At 35.4% G+C, this 21879-nt stretch overlaps 1 protein-coding gene across 3 annotated transcripts in view; it reads left to right on the top strand.

The window, feature by feature from the left end:
• RGS22 (regulator of G protein signaling 22) overlaps positions 1-21879 on the top strand; it is a 133560-nt gene that overhangs the window by 90096 nt on the left and 21585 nt on the right. For 2 of the 3 annotated variants that reach the window (XM_072949535.1, XM_072949537.1), the window contains exons 22-26: positions 2358-2537; positions 6037-6195; positions 12228-12326; positions 14527-14620; positions 14743-14823. In XM_072949535.1, coding sequence (XP_072805636.1) covers positions 2358-2537; positions 6037-6195; positions 12228-12326; positions 14527-14620; positions 14743-14823 — 613 coding nt within the window. Of the gene's footprint in view, positions 1-2357; positions 2538-6036; positions 6196-12227; positions 12327-14526; positions 14621-14742; positions 14824-15960; positions 16160-21879 lie in introns of those variants that run through there. The other variant, XM_072949536.1, reaches the window with a different exon arrangement.

The following is a 21879-nucleotide window of genomic DNA, read 5'->3' as shown; positions in this document are numbered from 1 at the left end:
TTATTGAGTGTTTACTGTCTGCCAGATATTGTCTTAATACTTTTGATGTAATAACTAATTTATTCTTTATAAGAATCCTAGGTCAAAGCTATAATTCTCACCAGTTTACAGATGAAGAAGCTAAGGCATTAAAAATCTGAGAAACTCCTGACATCACTCACACAGCTAATCAAGTGGTAGAGCTGGAATTTGAACCAAGCCATTCTATTGCTAACGCTTGTGCCCTTAACCACTAAATTATGCTCCGTTCCGCTGATGATTGTAGTAATATGGAAAGAGATGGCTGCAGTGATCTTACTCAAACATTGTTCTGAATTGTTAAAAATTAGAAAGAACCCAGATGTTTGGCAACAGGACACGGGTTACTCAATTATGATACATCTATACAATAGAATACTCTGTAGCCATTAGAATGTGTGCTGTAGGAGAATAATCAATGATGGGAAAAGATATTCATCTCATTGATTTTTCAACACCTAGCTACTAGAGAACAGTATGATTTTAATCGAAAGTATGTTTGTACATGTGTGCGTGTGTGTGTCCGTAGAGAAAAGACTGGAAGAATATATACATCCAGCAAATACTTATTGAGCACCTATCAAGGGCCAGGCTAACTCCTAGGGGTGCAACTGTGAACAGTCTTTCCTCTTAGGGCTTACACTGTTGTGGGAGGGACAGACAAGTGATAGACTAGGCGATTATAAGAGTGTGATTAGTGCAGTGGTGGAGGAAACACAGGATGCAATGGAATTACCTACAATGGACATCTTTCCTGGACTGAGGGAACGTTTCCTAGGGGACATTGCAGTTGACCCTTGAATAACACGGGTTGAAATGTGCAGGTCCATGTATAGTTGGATTTCTAAAAAATAAATACAGACTACAGTACTACACAATCCACTGTTGGTTGAATCCCAGGTTGCAGAATTGAGTTACAGACAGCCAACTCTAGTTACATGTAGATTTTCTACTGCGTGGCAGTCTGTGCCCCTAACCCCCATGTTGTTTAAAGGTCAACTGTGTGCTCAAACTGAGACTTTAATGATGGGTGAAAGTTAACTTGACCAGTGGTATAGTAGGGCAGAACACTTAGGAAAGAATATTAATTCTGATTCTTCCAGAATTCTGTTTCTACACTCTCAAAATTAAAACTGCATAACTTCACAAATTTATTTTTATTTCACAAGTCTTGCAGCCCATAATAATAATAAACCAGCTTGCCAAATAATCTGATATGATAATTTCACTAGTAATGGTAATTTTTGGTAACGTACCAAACATATGTGTTATAAATAGGCATATTCTGAGGGGATACTAAATTGAGTAGAAGATGCTAACTGTTGCCTCAATGTAACATTTATATCAAGATTTTTCACAGATAACTTATTCCAAACTTGTAACTTATGTATGTGAAGTTTTATTTGGTGAGCACTAGAATTTTTCTTTCTTTATAATAGTGTCCATAGGACAGTTATTACAATGCCTGTCATATAGTGAGTACTTAGTAAATGTTGGCTTATTTCTGGCCTAGAATTACAAGTTTCCAAATATGTTTACCTTCTAGTGATTTAGAGAGCAGTGTCTTTGACAGATAAATATCATGATTCAAGCTAAGCTACCTCTTTATTTTAAAAAAACGATAGCCCTACATCTGGGCATAAAACTGGGTCTTCTAAATGTACAATTACTATTGTTAAGTTCTTTAGCTATAAATATGATAATGTAATAAGTTAACTTAAAACAATGTAGATACTAAGAGATGTGTAATACCCCACCTGCCAGCACAGGATTCCCGCTTATGTTGCTAGGCTTTTTGAGCCTAGGTCACCTTGGTGTAGAAGCAGTTATGGTGGAAAAAGCTTTTGTGTCCACCTGTAAGTTGAGTTAGGTGCCTGTTCTCAGTGCTCTCCCAGGGCCCCGGGTACCTTTACGGAGCACTTAGTAACTATCTCAGATCGGAGTGACGTGTTTTCATGCTTCTCTTCCAATAGATATTGAGCCTTTAAAGGGCAGGTGCTGTGTCTCGGGGCTCAGCTCAGTGTCTGGCATATAGGAGGCATTTAATATAAATGTGTTAACTGAGTCAAAGTAGACACTAAGCTGCTCTTTTGCCAGGAGAAAAAGCAATCAGGATTAAATAAAACCTGTATTTATGTAAGGTACATGCATCAAAGTCTTAGGTTCCTCAAACCTAAGAGAAATAAAAGCTACGATATCTAAGGTAGTCTGCATGTCCTAGTACCTTCTTGACCTGAAGTTAAAGTGTACATAATAACTGAAGGACATATCGACACATTCTATAAAGTGTTCTAGTAACGCATCAATCATGTATTGTTCTGTCTTTCTTCCTTGGTTAGGACTTGTGCCATTCTCATTGTGATGAGTCTGTCATCCACAAGAAGATCATGACTATTATCAACTGTTTTATTAATTCCAGTATTCCACCAGCTTTACAAATTGACATTCCATTAGAGCAAGCCCAGAAGATTATTGAACACAGGAAGGAGTTAGGACCATATGTATTTAGAGAGGCACAGGTAAGAAGTCAGGGCATGTGGCTAAGCATACTTTGAAACAGATGAACAGTCTAGATATTCTTTTAAAGTTTTTGCATTATTCATATTTTGCAAGGTTCTAATTCTCCTAATGCTGGGATTTATTCTATTTAATTAAAAAAATCTTTGCATATGCCACAGAACATGGAAACTAGTAACTTAATATTTTGTTGATGATAATGTACAGAAAATACCATTATTTAAATACTGTGCTTTGACTTTGCATAGTTATCATTTTTATTTCTAACTTACAAAACTCCAGTTAATTCCTCCTTTCTTTCCCGCCATTCATATTTCCTTTTAAAATATCTGCTATGACAGATGTGTATAAAATATGTATGTCCCAAGATTTGCATATTTTTAAAGATTGGAATATTCACATAGCTCATAAAATAAGTGAGAGGAGATTTAAGTACCCAACCAACATAAAGTACACAAGCTCATGAAAGGAAAGTCGGGCCTGTTAACCTGCTCAGGTTACTTCTTTTTTGGGTAAATAATAGAAAACACTGCTTTGTTGAACATAATTTATTTGCATTTTGAAAAGCCTTTTAGTGATGCTGTTCCTGAAAAATGATTAAGAAAAATAAATTATAATAAGGGTAACAGGGAAGGCTGTGTCATGATTTAAGTGATATGAAACAGAGACTTAGGGTATGATTGCCCTTGAGCATGGAAAAAAAGCCATTATTCCTTAACATGCATTTGCAAGCCAGCTGTGTTCTAAGTCCTAAAAGGAACTGAAAGTAGACTCACAATCTAAATTATGCATTAAAATAGGCAAAAATATAAAGGAATGATTGAGGATTGCTAGAGAGAAATAGAGAAAACATGGTGCCAGAACCGTAGCATCTGTTAATGAAAAGATCACTCAGCCTAGCCTCAGTCTCCTGCAGCCCAGGCCGGGGCTTGCCCGTCTAGAGCGTAGACCTTGAGTCTGACAGTGAATGTCCAGAGCTGCTTACATTGGTAAGTTCTGCCACACTGTCCAGGGATTGCAGCTTGGGAAATTTCCTGGAGTCTCCTAGTTTATGCCTTCTCCCTGGGTTCCCGAAACAAAGTCCTAGACATATCTTAAATATGGACTTTGGAGCATCAGAAAACACCTCACCAAATCTATTACTCCTCTGTGCCTAAGGACGCTCAAGGGATGGCCTGCCTCCTGCCCGGGTGTATAAGCCACAGGTCTGGTTGCCATCCTCATGGCTTCCCTCTCCTTCACTCCCTTACCTTTGGTGATCTTCAGTCACTAAAACATACCCACTTGGCTCCTTGTTACCTGTTATTTTATCTACTTTTCTCCAACTCCATGCTGCTACCTCAGTTCACAAGGCAGTGTCTTACACTGACTAGCAAAATTCCCTGCCTCTAGCCTCTCTTGAAACTATTTAACTCACTGCAGACAGAGCCATCTTTTTCAAAATGTATATTTGATCATGTCACTTCTCTGTTTTCAATTTCGATTGCTCCCCATCATCCTCAGAATGAAGACCATACTCCTTCCTGCATATCTCTCTAACCACGTCGTCCCACCCGCTGCCATCTATCTCCCAGTCGTACTGAAATATTTCTTCCCTCCAGAGCTTTTTGCAGTATCATCTTCTCTCCCTTATACTTCTGTAATGTCCTGTATTTGTCCCTGTCAGAACACTTATCACACAAAATTGAAAATGACTATTCTCATGTCTGACTTCCCCATTGGACTATAAGGTCTTTGAGGGTAGGGAGTGTTTCTTATTTACCTTTGTGGCCTGAGTGCCTGGCACAGAATAGACACTTGACACTTTTGAATAAATGAAAGAGTAGTGTGAGAAGAGATCCATCATGACAGAAAGGAATAGATCAAGTTGGAAATGAAAGCGAAGCTGAACAAAAGGGCTGAATAGTAAATTAAAAACTTGCCTGTTTTTGCATCCTTATCATTGTAGCCTCTGCCTGCATTCCTAATGGCTTGAAAGGTTTCATCACTCAGCCGTATTTTCACTGGCCCTTTTAAATAAAACTACAGCCATTGCCATCTGCTGGCAGCGAGCAAAGTAGCTCTCTATTTATGAAAACATTTCCTTACCCATACATAGTTAGGTTATCTTTTAAGGTTCTGGAGGTACAGGGCAATTTTCATGAATAACATGTATGTCATTAACCTTAATTGCAACTTTTAGAAGTAGAGTAATTTTATGTTTGCCTTGAAAAATTGTGTCCTAATAGGGTGACTTACTGGAAGGCCTTCTAGATGAAAATAAATATATTTGAGAGCTGGGAATGACTCAGGTTTTGAAGCGATAACTGAGAAGTTGTGTCAATAGTTGGTAAATAGAGGAGGAGGAGTATTTAACGTTAAGGAGTTCATATGAGAACCACTATGATCCCATAACATTGGAGCAGGGGGTTACTTAGTTAAATGCATGGCAGATAACTGTAAATGAAAAACATTCTTAAAGCCTGCGTTTCATCAAATAAAGTATCTTTAGCTTTTGTGCTTACAATCTCAAGAGGCTATAGAATTCAATAAGAGTGTATTTTAAAGGGAGTAAATAATTTTACAATTACTAATGATATTCATGTACAGAAAGGAAGAGTAATAAAATGTATCAGTTCAGGACTCTGTTGATCACAGCAGCATTTACTTTTTAAAAATTCCACTTTCCCCCTGAAGAGTTGGCTTAGAGCCTAATGGGATGGTTCACTTTTCTCCAGGGCATGAGGTAAAGGCCATTCTTAGCAACAAGATGTTGGATTTCATCTGATGTGGCAAGTCCTACCTTCTTGGAAGCAATGTGTGCCTTTGGAACTAATGGAAAAACTTGGCATGGGGATTTGAGCAACAATTCTTATCTCTATAAATATCACAATTAATCACTTAATGTAGAGTGTCCTCATAGAAAGCATTTGTCCAGGATACCACTCTGCTTTTTAAATGTTACTTTTCTTGCTCTTACATAAAAGAGAGATTATATCATTTAAAAGTTACTCAAGATTTATTCTTAGGTCTGCAGCTTTGTTTAAGAGCTTTTCCAGAGGCAAAATGGTATTTCCTTTCTCTGAAAGAAGGAAAAGGGGGTAGAGAGGAGTTCCCCTTGATGAACTGAATATTTGGAATACTTGCATAAAACAACAGAGTGTGTGGCAGATCAACTAGTATGTTATAAAAGAAAACATAAATTTCTTATTTAGAAAGACCTAATGGATTCTTTATTAATACAATCAATTGGTTAGAGAAGCATAAAGAATAAAGTGACTTTTAAGTGTATTTAAGTGTATTTTTTTTTTGAAAGAAAGACTTTTCATTGGTAGTAAAAAAACATTGATGATAAGCATGTGCTGAGCTAAACTATACCAAGATGTCTGGAGACAATAAGTTGGAAGAAACATGCTGTATATTAAAGATAGAATAGTTAATCCATTATTATGGTGAATTAGAGTTTAAATTGGTACATTTGTATAAAATTGTAATCTGAGGCATACTTTGTTTTTTATACAGATGACAATTTTTGGGGTTCTGTTTAAATATTGGCCTCAGTTTTGTGCGTTTAGGAAGAACTTAACTGATGAAAAAATTATGAGTGTTTTGGAGAGAAGACAAGAATATAGTAAGCAGAAAAAAAAATCAGCAGTCACAGAAGATGAAAAATCTGCAAAGGTGAGACAAGAATCATTTTGGGTTTAATCAGACCTTTAAAAGGTATGTGATATGTGTGAATTTAAAGAATCTGGATTGGGCAAAAAGACAGAGAAGTTATAGAATACAGATTTTAGTGGCTTTATGCTTTCAATCAGAGATTTCAGACTTGTTTTTGAACTTTTAAAAATTTATCTCAAATGTCATCTCTTCTATGGGAAGGCTTTCTGGACCCTCCTAGCACAGCAGCTCACATCTGCTGTAAAAGCAGTCCTGCCTCTCTTGGAGAACACTTTATATTGTCTTGTGAGTAAGTTTTTGCATCTGTCTTTCTTGCTGGACTGAGATCCTCAAAGATACTCTTAACACTTTCACCATTGTCCGGCTCATGATCAATTATTAATCATTGTTTACTGAATAAGAGAATGAATGAAAAAATATTATGTACTGTGGGCAGCATTTTCAATATTAAAATTACAGAATGATACATTAACTGTGAAACTTATTAATGTAAGTCATAAATTGTCCAGCCTGCCTGTCTGTTACTCTGTCCATCCATTCATCCATCCATTCATCTAGCTCTCTTTATGTTTATCTGTTTTCTTTGACTTGAAAAGGAGTAACAAGTAATATATTTAATCCTATTCATAAATTTATTTCTATTCTGTTTTTTAAAGGAAATTTAAAAGAAACAAAAGTAATATAATGAACACCCCAGTTTGCACAGGTCAAAATAAACACTCTTAACATTTTCCTCATTTGCTTTTCATTTTTCCTTAAGAAGTGAAAAATTGCAGAAGAGTAAACTCTCTTAACCCCAGTCCTGAGTTCTATTACCCTCCCCATCCCAAAAAGCAACTGTTAATTTTGGGGTACATTCTCCCAGCTCTTCTTAAAGATGTTTTATGTAGGTATATGGATTCATAAAGAATGCAGAGGACTATTTTGTATATATTTTAAGTTATGTAAATGGTACCATATTCTCTTAGTCTGTTCAGGCTACCATAGCACACAGACTGGGTGGCTTAAGCAACAGAAACTTATTTTCTCACAGTTCTGGAGACTAGAAGTCCCAGATCCAGGTGCCAGCTGATTGGATTCTTGGTGAGACCTCTCTTCCTGGCTTGTAGACAGCCACCTTCTTGTGTCCTTGCTAGTTGAGGAGGGATGGAGATCTCTCTCTCTCTCCCTCTTCATATAAAGCCACAGTTCCTTTGGATTAGCACCCCACCCTTATGACGTCATTTAACCTTAAAAATCTCTTAAAGACTGTATCTCATGGTACAGTCTCACTGGAAGTTAGGGCATCAATATATGAATATGGGGAGACTCAATTCACTCCATAGCATATATTATGCTTTCTACATCTTGCTTTTAAATTCATTTTGTCTTTTAATTCTACTGCACTACTTAGATCTAGTTTATTCAGTTTTATTGCTGCATTTCCATCATATGAATAAATATACTATTTTTATTTAACTATTTCTTTATTGTTGGATTTTTTTTTCCAATTTTCACCATTACAGACAGCACTGCAGGCAACGTTCCTGTAAATGTCTCCATATTCACATGTATAAAAATGTTCTGGAATGACTGAGTAGTAGAGTATGTACGTGTGTCAGTCTATATTTCTACCAGTGGTATATGAGAATACTGCTTCTCCCCATTTAGTACGTTCAGACTTTGAAATTTTTGCCAATGTGTTGATGACAAACAGTATGTCATCATGCTAATGCATTTATTTACATTGACCTAATTATTGGTAAAATGGAACAACTTTTCACACGTTATTTGGACATTTTGATCAGGATTGTAATAAACCTATGATCAGTTTGAGAATTGACATTATAACAATATTGTGTCTTCTAGTCCATGAACACAGTTTATCTCTATTAAGTTCTTTAATTTCTCTCATCAATGATTTGTCATTTTCAATGACAGGTCTTGAATGTATTTTATGAAATGTATTCCAAAGTATTTCATATTCAAAATATTGCTATTGTTATTTTTTAAATTTCCAATTCCAGGTGATTTTTTTAGAAAAAACCTTATTTTGAAATAATTAACATTCACAAGAAGTTGCAAAGATGGTACGGAAGTCCCACTTTCCCTTCACCTAGTTTCCCCCAGTGGCTACATCTTACATGAACTATATACAGTAGTAAATCAGGAAACTGACACTGGTACAAAGTGTGTGTATAGTTCTGTGCCACTTTGTCACATGTGTAGGTTCAAGTAGCTAACACTACATCCAAGATGCACCACAAAGTTCTCCCTTGTGACTACAAGTCATATCCACCCAATTATCCCTAATGTCTTGCAGCCACATGTCTGTTCCCTATTTATGTAATTTTGTCATTTTGAGAATGTTATATAAATGGAGTCATATAATATGTGACTTTCTGAGATTGGCATTTTTCACTCAACATAAATGCCCTTTAGATCTGTCCACACTGTTGTGTATACACATAGTTCGTCCTCTTTATTGGGTCTGTTGTATTTGCCCGTACCTTTGCTCTTTCCATTTTTCTTCCTTTTTGATGTTCCAGGATTTATTATTTTATTCTTTCTTTTCCCTACGAGTAAGGTATTGTTTCTCACTTCTTCCAAGATTTTTCCTTTGTTTCTAGTTTTCATAATTTTGATTATAATGTATCTTGTGTGGTATTTTGGGGAGTTGATTCTGTTTGAGGATTACTTGGGTTCTTGAGTCTGTAGGTTTATATCTTTTGCCAAGATTGGATGAGGGGAATTTACATTCATAGTATATTTATATTCATAGTGTATATATTCATTGTGTGTGTGTGTGTGTGTATATATATATGTGTGTGTGTGTGTATATGTGTGTGTATACATACACTTTATTTCTGATCCATATGCATAATCCCTTGGGCACCTTATAGCTTCATTTCTGAGATATTTTGGTTTTTTCTTCAATTTTTTTTCAGTTCAGTAAACTGTCAGTTTTACATTTTCCTTTTTAAAATTTTTTTTTGTCTGTTTCTGTCCTCAGTTTCTGTATTTATGATTTGGAGTATTATTTTATATATGCAAGTATTTTTGTAGGAATATTTTATCTATTTTGGGATCCTACGTTAGAGTTTTCCTCTGATTCATGATTGGATTTCTTAGAGAGTACTGTTATCAACTAAAGTGTTGGAGTTCTCATTTTCTTTTTTGTTCTTATAATGGTTTTATATGGCCATCACCTGCCATTTTCTGCTCATTTTGAACTGTCATATTTTCTTCAACAACCAATAATAGGGATGTGGAACAATCAGAACTCTTACACACTGTGAATAGGAGTATAAATTGATAGTCACTTCAGAAAACAGTTTGACTTTATCCAATAAATTTAAAGATGCACTTAGCCTTCAACTAAGCAAATCTAGGCTTATATGTACGTATATCCTAGAGTAATTCATGAACACATACATCAGGAAATGTGCACATGATTTATAGCAACCATGTTTTCAATGGCAAAAAGTAGGAAGCTATCCAAATGTCTATTAACAAGGGATTGGAAAAATAAATTCATATGGTAGAATCCTGTGCTGTGATGAAAAGCAAATAAATCATAACCACAATAATAAGTGTAGATGTATAGCAGGAGTATAATGTTGAGTGGAAAAGTTGCAAAGGAATAGAAGCAGTAACCTCTACTTATATAAAGTAAAAATTCATGCAGAACTAATTAATACAAATATGGTAGACTATAAATAAGCAAAAGTAATGAGAAACATAAAATCCCGTATAGCCATTACCTTTGTGGGTTGAGTGGAGTTAAATGATGGGGTTGAGGAATGATACAAAGTGATACTGCACTTCTTAAGCTTTGGTGGTATTGTTACTATTCATATCTGATGTGAGTGTTACAAATATTTTGTGTTTAATATTTAGTAACATTTCTATATGAATGATGCTACAAAAAATATCAGATTTTCAGAAGCTTCTCTTTGGTTGTTTTCTATCATCTGGAGGTTGATAAAAATCCTCACATTTAATTTCTCCAGTCCCTTGAGGCAAGTCCATATCCAGCTGAGCTGTATGAATGTGATCCTAAGTTGGTAGCCTCAGGAAGGTTTAAAGGGCTGATTGAGGGAGGAAAAAAATAGAATGTTGTCTAACTTATGTACACTAGGAGCTCTGTTCTGATTCCACCTGTGGCACATGAATAACTTCACCAACCAGATGTCTCTTGTGATTCTGCTGCATTTTCTACTAATGTGGCCTAAATAGTGCCTCAAAAGAACTTCCCATCCTAGTCCTTTTCTTCCTTCTTTCACTGGACTTTTATTAATTATCTACTACATAGAGTTTTATGGATCATTTGTTCATATTGATCCCTGCTACATAAGCTAGGGATATGAATATAATTTACCTATTGTGCAAGGGTAGGTAAACACACACATACACTTAACTGGAAATGGTATAAACAAACAACTGAAACCACAGAAAATGAGCAATTAATTATTTGTGGGGAATGGTAAAGGATCTCAAAGGAAAGGTAAATTAGAGTTAGTCTTAAAAAGTAGGATTTTAGTGAATGATTTTAAATGTATACTTATTGAATAAAGAATATAGGTTAGACTTAAATATGACATGTGAAGCATAATGAATATCATAAAGTAAATGTTAGTTATTATCTTATTTAAGGTAACAATAACTGTCCCTTACAACAAAAATACTAATGTTAATTATATCCTTCATCTATTATTCTTATAAAGGAATCAAATGGAGCTAGGTAATCTGAAGAAAGTTATGATAGGAGAAAGAATGTCATGAAAAGCTTTCATATAGTTTAATGTCAAGTACTTAAAATGAACAGTGACAAATTCATTAAACAAGGATCATAATAAGTTAACTAAATCTTTTAAATTGTAAATGGCAAAAAATAAACAAGGTTAAAGACAAATTAGGAAAATATATGATATTTCAAAAAATTTATGATACAAGTTATAAAAATAAAATATGAAAGATAAATACTTTAAACAGAAGATAGGGCAAAGGGCATTAACATACAATTCACAAAAGAAATACGAATGATTAAAAGCATTAAAAGATGTTCAACCTCACTGATAACCAAAGACATGCAGAGTGGCAGAAAAAAAAAAATCCAGTGTTGGTTGAGGGTATGAGAAAAAGTCCTACAAATTCATGCATTATTGGAGGAAGTATAAAAATGATACTCGGTTTCTGGAGGGCAGTTTGAGAACTTACATTGTTTAAAATATTCATTCTTTTTAAACTAGCAAATACACTTCTAGAAATTTATCGTAAAGGAGAGAATCAAAAAAGTACACAAAGATGTGTACATAGCATTATTTGTAATACCAAAATTTTAAGTGACCTGAATTTCTAATAGCAGGCAGTGGTTAAATTATCTATGGTACACTCCTTTACTAGAATATTATTCACTTATTGAAATGATAATGTAGTTTATTCTTTTATCATTCAACAAATATTTGTGTGCATAAGACTGTTCGTCCATAGAAAATAATAATTTAATTTATTCATTTCATCATCCAACAAATATTTGAGTATATACTATGTGTTCTACTGTAGGCATATTTGGTATATGATACAAAGACCATGCCCTTACATTCCTATTCTATATTTATTCACAGAGAAATGTTTTCACAATATTTTGCATGAAAAAGTAGGTTTTAAAGGAGCACATATAGTGTAATACCATGTGTATGAAATTTATGTAATAAAATATACATATTAAAATTATAGATTATATCTAAGCATCTTTCTAGTGAGAAGTTTGGATGAATGTTTGTAGTGGTTTTTCTTAGAAACTAGAATTTGGGGGTGATTTTTACATTCTACTTCATAATTTCATTTATTTTGCAGTATTTTTATACTAGTATGAAATAAAATTAAAGATCATAACAGTAGATTGTGTTATATTAGTGATATTGGTGAAATCTCAGGTATGGTGCTCACCACAAAATATTTTTTTACATGATATGACTTCTGAACTGTAAGTTTATATTAATATAGCATTTTTCCCTTTTGGGGAATAATTTAATTTAATATAATTACAGGATGGAATCAAACAGTATCCGAGTACTTCAGGATCTGCTATCAAAACAGCCACTTTAGTCAGTGACCCAGGTTTAGGCCTGCAAGCGTACGGCCGACAGGTAAGCAGGGAAGATGCCACAGATAACATTTCTTCTACAGAGCACTGGATAGCAGGGTGCAATAATCCAGTCATTTTATAGTAGTAGAGGTGTGTTTGTTTGGAAATGAGGCTAAAGAGAGAAAATGGCCTCTTCAATAAATAATTCTGGGGCAACTGGACAGCTTCATGCAAAAGAATCAAACTGGACTACTTTCTCACACCATATATATAAGTAAACTCAAAATTTTCAAAAACTCAACTGTGAGACCTGAGTACATAAAACTGCTAGAACACATAGGCAGTATGTTCTTTGACATCTGTCGTAGTGAAAATTTTGGATATCTCTCCTTAGGCAAGGGAAACAAAGGCAAAAATAACCAAATGGCACTACATCAGACTTTTTTTTTGTTTCAAATTAAGCTTTTGCACAGGGAAGGAAACTATCAACAAAATGAAGAGGCTGCCTACTGAACTGGAGAAGATATTTGTAAACAATGTATCTGAAGGGGTAATATCCAAAATTTACAAAGAACTCATACAACTCTACATCAAAAAAGTAAACAACCCAAGTAAAAAGGGACAGAGGACCTGCATAGACTTTTTTTTCAAAGAACACATACAAATGGTGAACAGGCACATGAAAAGATGCTCAACATCACTAATCATCAGAAAATGCAAATATAAACCACAAGGAGATATCACCTCACACCTGTCTGATGGTTATTATAAAAAAAAAAAACAAATAACAAGTGTTGGCAAGGATATGGAGAAGGAAACCCTCATGCACTACTGGTGGGAATGTAAATTGGTGTAACTACTATGGAAAACAGTATGAAGACCCCTCAAAAAATTAAAACTAGAACTACCATACAAGTGGAATCCAGCAATTCCACTTCTAGGTATTTATCTGAAGAAAACAAAAACACTAATTCTAAAAGATAGATGCACTCCTGTGTTCATTGCAGAGTTATTTACAATAGCCAAGATTTGGAAGCAACCTAAATGCCCATCAATAGATGAATGGATAAAGAAGATGTAATATATACACAATGGAATATTACTCAACCATAAAAAAGAATGAAGTCTTGCTATTTGTGACATATGAATGGACCTAGAGGGTATTAAGCTAAGTGAAATAAGTCAGGCAGAGAAAGACAAATATTGCATGGTTTCACTTATATGTGGAATCTAAAAAACGAAACAAATGAACAAACAGAACCAAACGGATACAGAGTCGTGGACACAGAAGAAACAGGTAGTTGCCAGAGGGGTTGTTGTTGGTGGGAGGAGAGAAATGAGTGAGGGAGAGTGGGAGGTGCAAACTTTCAGTTACACAATAAACCAGTCACAGGTTTGAAATGTACAGCATGGGGCACATAGTCAGTAGTTGGGTGATATCTTTGTGTGGTGACAGATGTTAACTAGATTTATCATCATGATCATTTTGAAATGTATAGAAATATCAAAAACTACCAATGAAATACCAAATGTATAGAAATACCCAAAACTAACATGGTGTTGTAGGTTAATTATACTTCAGAAATGAAGAAGAAAACAAACAAACTCGTAGAAAAAGAGATCGTATTTGTGGCTACCACAGGTGGAGGATGAAAGGAAGGTGAATTAGATGAAGGTAGTCAAAAATATAAATCTTCAGTTATAAGATACATAAGTACTAGGTGTGTAATGTGCAACATGATAAAATTAACACTGCTGTATGTTATAAATGAAAGTTAGAGTAAATCCTGAGTTCTCATCATAAGAAAAATGTTTTTTATATTTCTTTAATGTTTTATGTATATGAGTGATAAGTGTTTATTAAACCTCTTGTGATCATTTCATGATGTGAATCACATCATTATGTTGTACACCTTTAACTTAAACAGTGCTATATGTCATTATATCTCAATAAAACTAGAAGAAAAATTAAATTATTAAAAATTTGGATCAAGGCTATAGAAAAGTACCTTTACATTATCATAAATATATGTACATAAATGTAGACCAATAACAATTTGTGGCACCCAGTTAAAAGTTTAAATGGGCAAGTTCTGCTTGTGAAAATTCATATGATTATAAATTTATCACCTGTGTTTTTCTTTATATGTGTTATTCTACAATAAAAGTTTTAAATAAAGGGGATGATAGAAGCTATCTTACCTTCAGTTTACTTCCTGGGGCAAATATTTCCAAATTAACTTTGAAAATTATTTTTCTAGCCAACCTGGTGCTACTCGAAGTACATAGAAGCTTTAGAACAGGAAAGAATTCTTCTTAAAGTTCAAGAAGAACTAGAAAGAAAGTTGTTTGCAGGTAGTTTTTGCTTTTTCCTTACAGAGTTGCTTTGTTATCTTCTATCATGGGTTCAGTTTAGAGGGCTTGACTGATGGTTACTTCACTATTTTCCTTATTTCTCTCTCTTATTTTTTGTGCAGCCACGCCATCTTTTACAACTTTCAAGTCTACTGCTTCCAATATGTCTCTGAAAAAGACCATATCTTCTCACAACATCCAGAGTGAGTTTCAAATGCTAGTCTGTCTTCGGTTCTCTCTTTCTAATTGTTAGAGCTTCACCTCTCACCTCACCATCTGGAATATAGAGGGCAGGAAGGGATGAGGAACAACTCCCTCCCAACTGCTCTGATCCACACATTAGGAGAATTCCGTGTGTGTGTGTGCGTGTGCATGTCCTGTCTCTCTGTTTTTTCTCCTCTGCTGAAGAGGAAGGACTAAGCCTATACCCAACCCTTTGCCCCATTCCCAGAGTGACAGCACTCATGGGAGCTGCTGTAGGTACAAGGTAAGTAAGAGACTGCATTGATTACTCCCATCCATGTCCCGCTGACTCACACACTGATGCCCATGCACACCTGTACAGAGCGCACACACAAAGCACACACACACATAGTTAGACTCCCCACCAACAAGTTGGTGGGTAGGAGCACCTTGCCTGCCTTCTGAACACAGCCTCCTGAGTAGGAAGGCCTCTGGGGAATGACCATTTATTGCTTCTGTTTACTTCTTATCTAGTCTTCTCTTCCACAAAGAATATTTATGAAAGAATGGGCTCTTGCTCAGTTTCCCAAGTTCTCCCAAGCTGAATTTTTTAAGTTCCATTTTCCCAAGATAGGAACATAAGAAGGAACTGAAAATAAAGAACCAAAACTCAAGCTGGAGTCCATCTCTCACAGAGATACTGATGAGGTTATGCAATTTCAGTCAGATACTAATGTTAGAGTTTAGCGATGCCCGTGCAGAGTAGCGCAGGGGTGTAATCTGTGTAACGCACTGACCCAGTACTTAGAACACCCAGCAGAAGTCCATATTCTCTTACCTTCCATCTCGCAGCTTAGATTTTCGTTCCTTAAAATCCATAGTTTTCTGGTTCTCGGGAGGGTTTGATGAGCAGGCCTGTATGTTCTTAGCCTGCTCATCTTTTTTCTCCTCGGATTTGCCCTCGCCTCTGCACCCGCTGCCAGTTCCCCCACCCTTGAGACCAACCTCACAGTGCCTCTGGCACGTAGGGTGTGCTGACATGTGTTAACTTTTTTGATCCTTGTTACAACTCTCTAAGTTTTTGTTTTTGTTGTTTTGGGTTTAAATTTTTTATAGCTGTTTATGTTTCAATCATTTCTCCTTTTTTTTTTTTGCAGGAATTCTTTAAACCAAATTTAACTAACAATGGAAGCTCAAATGCTTTTTGACAGTCTGCTTTAGAGCAAGCCTATCATCTAAATAAAGTTTGGCTTGTTTTACTTCCACAGTTCGAAACTTACAGCTACTCTGTACACGTGACATACAAGACTATAAAAAATTTTTAAACTTATTTAGAATAAAACAACTTCTATCTAGGTTAGAAGAGTCAAAATGTTTCATTTATCACAGACCTTAAGGAGCAATAAATGTTTTGCTCCTCAAGTAGTCTTTCAACAGATGTTTCTTGAGTATTCACTGTACAGTTGACCCTTTCACAACACAGGTTTGAACTACGCAGGTCCACTTATATGCAGATATTTTTCAGTAGTAAATACTACAATACTATAAGATCTCTGTATGATGAATCCACAGATACGGAACTGCATACATGGAGGAACCTTCGGTACAGGGGCCTACTATAAGTTATATGCAGATTTTCAACTTTGCAGAGGGTCAGTACCCCTACCCTCCATGTTGTTCAATGGTCAGCTGTATCTGGTTAGTAGATATATTCAGCAAGTGGTCAGGGGACCAATATTGCTAGCAATAAATTGACCCAAAACATAAAGGGAAGACCCTTCCCCACTTTATCCCTATCCCTATACACAATTCTAAAAAAAAAAAAAACCCCATTAAAGCAGTGGTTCTCAAACCTTAGTGTGCATCAGACTCAGTGTAACATTTGCTAGAAATGCAGATTCCTGGGCTCACCCTCTGAGAGGCTGATTCAGTAGTTCTTGGACAGGACCCAGGAATCTCCCTCTTTAACAGACATCCTCGTTGTCTCTGTGACACAGGTGTTCCACAGTCCACTCTTTGACGTAAACTGTTAGGGTAGTAAGAGAAGAGCTTTAAAAGGTAAAAGCTCTCTTATTAACTGGAGTTACACTTGTAGCAGAGAGAACCCAGACACGCATCCTCCTGTCCTCTTCCTGGAGGCAAAGGAGAATGTGTGAGAGGTGATCTGGGGGGTGAAGCTTCACCATCCGTAGGCCCTGGGACTCAGAAGCTGTGACCTGGAGTAGTGGCTTGGAGGCACTGGACTTACACTCTGTTACGATCCCAGAAAGTATTTTCAAGTAGAAACTGCCATTCCTAATTCACTAAAGAGTTGGACATTTTAAAGGGGGAAAGCATCAGGAGGCACACATCAGAGAGCATTTTTTCCCTAAAGCAGTGGTTTTTGGACTCTTTTTTTTTTTTAAGCATTGGAACCCTGTAGTTCCCTCTGCTCCCACACTCCTCTAGACCCCATATTGGCCAAGACGTTTGTATCTGTTTTCCATTCATTGCCCTTGTCTTCTTTTTTTTTTAATTCCATTCCTTTTCTGCCTTCTTTTGATTTTAATTGAGCATTTTATGTGATTCCATTTTCTCTCTTAGCATATCAATTATACTTCTTTTTAAAATTTTCTTATTGTTATTTGAATACTAGCATCTGACATAGAACATCTAGAAAATAGATGTTTATTAAATATTTGCTGGAAAAATGAAGGAAATATCTCCACTCTAAAATCTTCAAAAGGTAAAAAGTATTGCTCATCTAAGAATGTCAGTATAATGCTATTCACAAAAATTTTCCACTTGTATTATTGTAATGATAAATGCCCAGTAATGTGGTTATTTTATACCATTTTTCATATTTATGAAAATAGACCAATGTGTCATCGTGTCTTTCAGAGAAAAAATTAACACATATTAAATCACATTCAATCACTTAAGTCACTTTCAGCCTGAGTTTCTCAACCTTGGCACTATTGACATTTTTGGCAGCTAATTTTTTTTGTTGTGAAGGGCTGTCCTATACAATGTAGAATGTTTAACAATATCCCTGGCTTCTACTCACTGTATGCTGGTAGCCCCTCCCCAGCTGTGACAACCAACAACATCTCCAGACATTGCCAAATCATCCCTAATTGAGAACTACTTTAGCGTTGGAACATTTTTGCATTTTACTTTTTGAAATCTCTAATTACAATGGAATCTTCAGATTCTAGTTCCCCAGCATATCATTTTTTAAAAGTATAATGCCTGTTAGCTCCATTATGCTACCAACAGCACCTTCTAACTGATGACAGCTTGTTTGTTTTAGTGAGTAGCTGTTATTACAGCCACTTGAATAATTTCTCCTTTTACATCATCTTTGAAAGTAAAATGCCTAAAGGAGATGCTCAGCCAATGTTTGTTGAATTAATAACACACAAATTCCTTAGATTTAATGTAACATATACTATATTTTAGGTAATCTTAAAAGTGCCCTTAAATCTGTCTTGGCTTTGTACAAATAAATAAATAAATTCTAACTGTGCTACATGTTTGCATCTAATGTGCTTCTTGACTTTGAGTTCTCATAAAGTTTACTTTTCGAAGCCTTAGGTTTTAAAAACACAAATTATTCCGTATACTATGTCAGCTTACATCCTTCAAAACATGTGAAAATTGAGCTTATACTTTGTTTACAGTATTGTTTTGAGTGAATAGTTTGAAATAAATACAATAGTGAAATAATCCAAAAGTAATTTGGCCAATTGGCTCAGATTCAGCTTGTGTATATTATTTTTTAATAAACAAATTTAGTGTTAAAGAGATAACCTAATTCATGCTGTATTTGTTAAATATGTATCTTTATCAATTGTTATATAGTTGAAAATTATAGAATATTATCTGTGAATAATTTTTTTAATTGACATATTCTTTTTGAAATTACCATAACCTTTCTACTTCAAAAATATCTCAGTTGGTATATATCCAAAGATTGAGGAGAATTTGGTTCTAATTTTGGATCAATTACTGTCTTTCTGATTTGGAGTCATTATTTTACCTCTTTGAATCTCAGTTTACTTATATATAAGAAACAAAAGGTCATTTTTCTAGCACTAATATTCTGTGATTCTATAAGTTGATATTAGAACTTTTTAATTTATAACTGCAGATAGAGTTTTGGTGTATTCCTCAATGTGCAGTTATTTTAAATTAGAGCCTTAGATCGAAAGATGAAGGGGAAGGTTTCAAGGTGGCAGTGTAGGAAGATCCTGAACTCACCTTATGACACAGAAAACAGATCTACAACTACATATGGAATAATTCCCTCAGAAAGGGACCAGAAAACTAGATGAACAGAGCCTCTGCAATGAAGAGTTAAAGGACAGCAGCAAGACCAATAGGAGAGGCAGAGACAGACTCAGCAAGGGAAAACCCACATGCCAGATGCAGCAGTCCACAACTGCGAGGGATCACAAACGTATGGGTCTTTTTTCCTGAGGAATATCCATGTCAGGCGCCCCAGCCTCTAGATCCTGCATAGGAGAGACAAGCCCCAAACCACCTGGCATTGAAAACCAATGGGGAATATACCTAGGAAAACTACAGAACTACAGGAAACAGAAAACCTGGTCTTAAAGAGCTTGTGCATAGACTCACTTGACCTGAAAATCAGCACAAAAACACCAGATGGAAAAGTGTATGGAACATGGGTGAGAAGGATCTGTGTACTAATCTTGAAGCATCTGACAGAGAGGCAAAAATCAGTAGGACGCTCCCTGGGGATTGAGTCACTGGCAGGAGCCATTAATGCAGTCTTAGGCTGCCTTGCTAATACTAGTGGTGGTGGGCGCCATTTTGGAATTCTCCAACTAGCCTGTTAGTGTCAGTAGGAATGCCGTGCTGATAGCCCTGCCTACCCTTCTGTTCCAGCTGAGCCTCACAGCTGGCTGGGCAATAGTGCCATCCAGCACTGCTCTACAGCAGCCACAGCCTTGTCGTAACAGGAGGGCACATGCAACCTACATTGGGGACAACCGTTAGTGCCTGGCAGGATTGCACTTGTGAGCCCAACAGGACATCTTCTAAATAAGGCCACTTCTTCAAGACTGGAAGGCAGAGCTGAATACCTAACACATGAAAACAAACAGAGAACAGGCAAAATTAGAAGATAGAGAAATATATTCCAATTGAAGAAATAAGAAAAAACCTTAGGAAAGGCACTAAATGAAATGAAAATAAGCAATCTATCTGATAAAGATTTTAAAAATAATGTTAATAAAGATACTTACTGAGGGGGAGTGTGGCCATGGAATGCAAACCTACCTCAGGAAACAACGAAAGTGTCAATTAGCCTAACCTTACACCTAAAGGGACTGAAAAATGAATTAGTATAAGGAAAGAAATAATAAATATGAGAGCAGAAATAAATGAAATAGGGATTTTTAAAAACTCTAGGAAAGATTGATGAAATTAAGAGCTGATTCTTTGAAAAGGAAAACAAAATTGAAAAACTTCTAGCTAGATTAACCAAGAAAAAGGAGACAGAATTTAAATAAATTTAGAGATGGAAGAGAAGTTGCAACTGGCACTGCAGAAATATAAGGAATCATAAGAGACTACTGCAAACAAGTATGTGCCAAAAAATTGAATACCCTAAAAGAAATGGATAAGTTCCTATAAATGTACAATCTTCCAAGACTCAATCAAGAAGAAATAGAAAATGTGAATACATCAGTTACTAGTAAGGAGATTGAAACAGTAATAAAAATTCTCCTAACAAAGCCCAGGACCAGATGGCTTCATTGGGAAATTCTGCAAAACACTCAAAGAAGAGTTAGTACCTATCCTCAAACTATTCCAAAAAAAAAAAAAAAAAAAAAGAAGAGGAAGGAACACTTCCAAATACATTTTATGAAGCCAGCATTACCCTGATATCAATGACAGGGACAACTACAAAAAAAAGAAAGTCACAGGCCAATATCCTTGATGAACATAGATGCAAAAATCCTCAGCAAAATATTAGCAAACCAACTCCAACAATACAGTAAAAAGATCATACACCCTGATCAAGTGGGATTTATTTTAGGGATGCAAAGATGACGCAACCTCTGCAAATCAATCAACATGATACATCACATTAACAAAATGAAGAATAAAAATCGTATCATCTCAGTAGATGCAGGAAAAAAACATTTGATAAAATTCAACTCCCATTTATGATTAAAAAAAACACTCAACAAAGTGGGTATAGAGGGAGCATACTAAAGCATAATGAAGACCATATATGACACATCCACAGGCAACATACTCAACAGTGAAAAGCCGAAAGCATTTCCTCTAAGATCAGGACCAAGACAAGGATACCCCCATCACCACTCTTACTCAACATAGTATTGGAAGTTATAGCTGTAGCAGTTAGGTAAGAAAAATAAATAAAGGAATCCAAATTGGAAAGGAAGAAGCAAAACTATCACTCTTTACCAATTGCATGATACTATATATAGAAAACCCTAAACAGTCCACCAAAAAAAAAGTTGTAACTAATGAATTTCAGTAAAGTCACAGGATACAAAATATACAGAAATCGGTGATCTTTGCATAAACTAATAACTTGCAGAAAGAGAAATTTTAAAAATTCCCATTTACAATTGGCATCAAAAATAATAAAATACCTGGGAATAAATTTAACGAACCAGGTAAAATATTGATTCACTGACAACTATAAGACAATGATGAAAGAAACTGAAGAAGACAAATAAATGAAAAGGTATTCTGTGCTCATGGATTAGAAGAATTAATACTGTGAAAATGTCCATATTACCTAAAGCAATCTACAGATTCAGTATAATCCCTATCAAAATTCCAGTGGCATATTTCACAGAACTAGAACAAATAATTCTAAAATTTGTATAGAACCGTAAAAGACCCAAATAACCAAAACAATCTTGAGACTGAAGAATAAAACAGGAGACATCATACTCCCTGATTTCAAGCTCTCCTATAAAGCTACAGCAATCAAAACACGTATGGTACTGGCCAAAAAACACACACACAGATCAATAGAACAGAATAGAGAGCCCAGAAATAGACCCATACATATATGGACAATTAAT

The sequence above is a fragment of the Vicugna pacos genome, chromosome 25, assembly GCF_048564905.1.
Source record: "Vicugna pacos chromosome 25, VicPac4, whole genome shotgun sequence".
In the NCBI taxonomy this organism is placed as follows: Eukaryota; Metazoa; Chordata; class Mammalia; order Artiodactyla; family Camelidae; genus Vicugna; species Vicugna pacos.
Note: the sequence above shows the minus strand (reverse complement) of the source record. Positions and strands in the feature narration are given on the sequence as shown.